Source organism: Sycon ciliatum, chromosome 10, assembly GCF_964019385.1.
Source record: "Sycon ciliatum chromosome 10, ocSycCili1.1, whole genome shotgun sequence".
Taxonomy (NCBI): domain Eukaryota; kingdom Metazoa; phylum Porifera; class Calcarea; order Leucosolenida; family Sycettidae; genus Sycon; species Sycon ciliatum.
The window spans coordinates 12,593,361-12,598,360 of record NC_088652.1 but is presented as its reverse complement, the minus strand read 5'-3'; the positions used below and the strand labels follow the sequence as shown (position 1 = coordinate 12,598,360).

Here is a 5,000-nt window from a genome sequence, read left to right as displayed (position 1 = left end):
TCGTCACGAATCGTGGCTGATCCTGAACACATACACAGTCCGATACATGGATTTGTAATAACTGTACACTGCACTGTACTGTACACCATCCAATGTATTGCATGCTCTCTAACACAACCCTCCACCCAACAGTCGGATGCGATAACTTTCCCCATTTTAAATGTAAAGTTGCAGGGGGTTAAATTCGCCCTGTTACAACGCTATGCTTTGAGCCATGAACATCGCAGCGGTCAGAGAGGATACAATAGATGATATGCCAAATAACGTGCAACTAGACTTGAGAGGGCATCGCACACAAGTTGCATACAAATTATACTACATTGTGTACACGGTGGGCCCTGAGCTCTGCAGGAATACAAGTCACAGGTAAGCGTACAACTTTGAACTTTGTGTGCAACTACAGTCAACTCCGCTAATAACGACTGCGGATATAACGACAATTCGCGAATAACGACAGCATTTCCATGCCCAGAGCAAAGTCCCTTCCAACTGTAATACATATAATGAGACTTCGGGTATAACGACACTTCACGAATAAGGACACTTTTTTGATGCCCCGCCGGGTGTCGTTATAAGCGAAGTTGACTGTACTCTGCAATGACCTCTCAAGTCAAGTTGCACGTTATTTGGCATATCATCTATTTGACACAAACATCATTATTTGTGAATGTTGGTTTCCAGTACCATCGCTTTCAAGCCCTCTAAGAGACCAACCGTACAGAGAGACCGATTCAATGATTTAGAATCATCCAAAGAAAAGGATGGGTGCCGAGGTCATGTGATACAGAATCTTTAAAAAATTTCATACCAGCCTCTAGAAGTATTTTGAAGTCAAGTCTCGCGGAACAGCGCTTTCTGTGCAGTCTTTCAGTCCGTGAAATGTGTGGAACGGCATGGCTTCAACAGGACCGGCGGAAGCAAAAATTATAGCTTGTTTGTCCGGCAATGCTACAACCTTTCATACGTTGTGCACGTCGAGCAGTTAGTACTGTCAACTTGGCTAATAACGACTGCGGATATAACGACAATTCGCGAATAACAACAGAATGTCCATGCCCACAGCAAAGTCCCATCTATACTGTATTACATATAATGAGACTTAAGGGAAAAAGGACACTTCCCGAATAAGGACACTTTCCTGATGCCCCGCCGAGAGTCGTTATGCGCAAAGTTGACTGTACGCGTTGGTGACCAAACAGTTGGTCTGGCCATGGCGTGACCAATCGGACTGGTTCCGCCGCCCCTGTTCAGGTACTTAGTGAAGTTTGCACAGTGCTTTGTCCATGATCATTTTCACTCTGGTGTCTTACCCGTAAACACTCCGCCCTTGTCATAGTCCATATCCGGTGACAGGGCAACAGGCAAGTGCTTCCAGTGAGCAAGATCTGGACAGAGAGGAAAGGAGAGAGAGAGAGAGAGAGAGAGAGAGAGAGAGAGAGAGAGAGAGAGAGAGAGAGAGAGAGAGAGAGAGAGAGAGAGAGAGAGAGAGAGAGAGAGAGAGAGAGAGAGAGAGAGAGAGAGAGAGAGAGAGAGAGAGAGAGAGAGAGAGAGAGAGAGAGAGAGAGAGAGAGAGAGAGAGAGAGAGAGAGAGAGAGAGAGAGAGAGAGAGAGAGAGAGAGAGAGAGAGAGAGAGAGAGAGAGAGAGAGAGAGAGAGAGAGAGAGAGAGACAGACAGAGAGACAGACGGAGAGAGACATAGAGAGAGACATAGAGAGACATAGAGAGACAGAGAGACAGACAGAGACAGAGGCAGGCAGAGACAGAGAGACAGAGAGAGACAGAGAGACAGATACATAGACAGGGAGACAGAGACATAGACAGAGAGATAGAGAGGCAGAGAGACAGAGAGAGAGAGAGAGAGAGAGAGACATGGAGAGGGTGAGAGTGCGTTAGAGAGAGAGAGAGAGTCCCCGGTAACTTTCACAATTACTATGGTTTTCTGCCGAGCTTAACGTCAGGAATGCTGTGTAGAAATATCGTAAAATCACAATTGCACCCTGCTTACAGAGGTCACCGGCTGATGAGCAAATCGATGCGTTCCCCCTCACCTTTGCTGACAATGTGTCCCCAGCTCATGTGTCCCCAGCTTGGCCCAAGAGGGTTGTACTGGAAGAAGAGATGATAGTAGCCTTTGTAGTACATCGGCCCATTCGGATCATTCATCTAACAGAAGAACAGATCACATTTCGACCATTCATCTGATTGCAGAGTAAATCACATTTTAAAGGTAAAAAACACAATATCAGGGTCCCTCAACTCTAATACTCAACACGGCCTCTTTGTTGCATACGTCACTAAACGTGTTCACCAAATTTTCAGGCATGACCCATCATCAGAGCGAAAATAGTGAACAAAAGCAAGATTATTCGGCTCAACTATGAGCAGGCAGTCCACTCCTCCTAATTTGTCCGTACAAATAGTATCGTACCCACATGTCATCCCATACCACTTACCCAGTGGTTTGGCGGTCCTGGGTGAAACTGCGGCTGTTGGTCATCCACCGGCTGTTGACCACTGGCAAGGCTGATCGCCATGGCAAGCACGAGGCTGCACTGCAGCAACATGTCTGTGCATGTGCAGGAGAGATGTATGGCTTTTCAGCATTACTCAAGTAGATTGCGGTGTCTGGATGCAGTGTGGACTACTGTAAGGCCAGTAATGTTGACGAACATTAATTTTAATTCTAACGATTTAATAAAAAATTCGTCCACATCTGATGTCGTTATGTACAAAACGTTATGTTCCTGTACAGTCATTTGCCGATTTGAGACGGAATTCGTTAGTTTCAACTCGCTAACCCACAAAAATCCGGAGATCGTTAACTTTATTTGACGTTAAAATATCTGATCTTACAGTATCAGTTTTATGCACATTTAGCCTCTCCCCCCTCCCCCCTCTTTACACACAAACACCCCTATGGGCATTCCTCAAGTACTGTAATCACTCCAAGACCGTTGATCAGCCCTGTTGGAAGTGTTTCACCGGAGCCTTTGTCCTGGCGCATCCACTGTCTTGGCATGCTCTGCACCACTCCGTGGAGTCTGGGTATTTCCCCCCTCGTCTCAGCACAGTATATTGATGCCTGGCCGTGAACTCGTGCGTCCTGAACCTGATGAACTTACTGCGTTTTGTATATGTGTATGATTGTACTGTGATCTCGCGCATTTAGGGACATGTTCTTATTTTCGAATATAAGAGCACTCTCGCTTATAAGAACATGCACTTGTACGTGAATGAAATCACAAAACCACACGAGGTTCATCATGGTTCCATTGTACTGGCATTAACCAATAATATGTGTACTTGCACATGCACACATCGATGCGATGTTTGTCTTTCGCATATAAGACCATGGTCTTATAATCGAACGAAAGTGCACTTGTGAAAGGACCGAAAACAGCGACTTTCCGATTATAAGACCATGGTCTTATATGCGTGAAATTACGGTACATGAAATGTGGAGAAAGAGCTACCAGTATATTGTATTACGTGTGAGACCAGACTTGCGCCAAAAAGAAGAAGGCGCAACAGAAACTTTTCACAGGGGAGTCTATCGTGGCTCAAGATATGCGATTGTATGGGGGTTGCCCACTCTTGGTTATTCACTCTCGGTTGTGCTACAGTGTTGCACAATGAAATAATAATTGAATCAATGAAATCCACTCGCCGGCGTGAGTCAACTTTACGCCCTGCACCATACAGTTCGCATGCAGTATTTGCAGGACCAGGGCTGTACAGCGCCCGGCGTGGCATTGACTCGCTTGATCGGATTTCATTGAGCAGCACTGTGCTGGCTATTAGTCTACTCGTACAGTACTGGCGGGCCGCGCCACCAAAGAACGGAGTGCTAAAGAACGAACAGGCAGGAATTTCACCAAGCCCATGCAGACCAATGTATACGCGGTGACTCAACTGTGCATTGACCGCGGCACATGCAAATAGGAACACTCTAGGCTACGAGGCACACACATCAGTTCTTTGGCGGCCCACAGAGTAATTAATCACTCTCGTTACCATGGCTACTTCTTATGCATGTACATCTACACCGGCATGCTCCTGGTAAACAAATTTAAAAAAAAGTAGTTTGTACGTCCGCGTTACGACCGGCTATACAATTATGTTGAGAAACACAATCAGCTTAGGAAGTTTCGCTTGTGCCATGCCGCCGCCATGCCTGTGATACCAGGGTGGCAGATGCAGCGCCTAACGACGAGGGTATCGTGAGGTGGTAGCTCTCACAACCAAAGCCCGGCAAAGGGGGGGGGGGGGGGACCTCGTTAGCTGCATGCATGTTACCCGCTCACTCCCAGTAATGAGTACCCAGTGTAAGCAAATAGACTAGAAATTACTTACACCTCAGAAAGCTAATTCATTTTTGGGAAGTAGCACAGTAAGACTCAAATACTTGACTGACCACCCGAGTGGACAACAAGGGCTAGGGGTCAGTATTCTACACAAAGTCAAGTACATGTACATGTACTTACTCAAACTACTGTTTCAGATAACCTCACCGCTCGCGCTTGTCCAAGTGTCTTGTGTGTGCGTTGCACAGCGTTACTCTCCACTCCAGACACAGCTACTGTTCGGGTCTGGCCCAACACTCGTCCAAACTGGTAATCGCCGATTGGCTCGGATTGGCCTTACAAGCGTAGAACTACGGGTCGAGGCAACGAATATGAACTGATTATCGTAGCGACTGATTTTACACACAGAAAAACTGTCTTCGGACGTCTTGCTGACACTGGGGCCCGGCTCTTGGCTCTACCGAGTCGAGCTCTTATAGCTCCTCCATCCATTCGAAACAGTTTTCTAAACTTCGACGATTTGCACGTTTCTGTCGCCGTCCGTGATTTTTGGACAGCATCACGCGACAGAATTGACAGTTTGCCATCGTCGCTATTCTCGTCAAGTTATTTAGCTAAACTACATGACATTGTATTACAAACTTGATGTGCAGATCAGGATCTAGGCTGAGTGCAGAAAGGATGGTCGCACTCAAC

The 5,000-nt window shown here is 46.5% G+C and overlaps 1 protein-coding gene across 1 annotated transcript in view; it reads right to left on the bottom strand.

Annotated features, from left to right (window-relative positions):
• LOC135826656 (uncharacterized) overlaps nucleotides 1-2,534 on the bottom strand; it is a 17,651-nt gene extending 15,117 nt beyond the window's left edge. The window contains exons 1-3 of the mRNA XM_065339256.1: nucleotides 2,454-2,534; nucleotides 2,049-2,163; nucleotides 1-22 (exon numbers count right to left, since the gene is read on the bottom strand). The exon at nucleotides 1-22 is cut by the window's left edge and continues 130 nt beyond it. Of these exons, the coding sequence (XP_065195328.1) occupies nucleotides 1-22; nucleotides 2,049-2,163; nucleotides 2,454-2,534 (218 nt within the window). The remainder of the gene's footprint in view (nucleotides 23-2,048; nucleotides 2,164-2,453) is intronic.
• Between the last annotated feature and the right edge of the window lie 2,466 nt (nucleotides 2,535-5,000).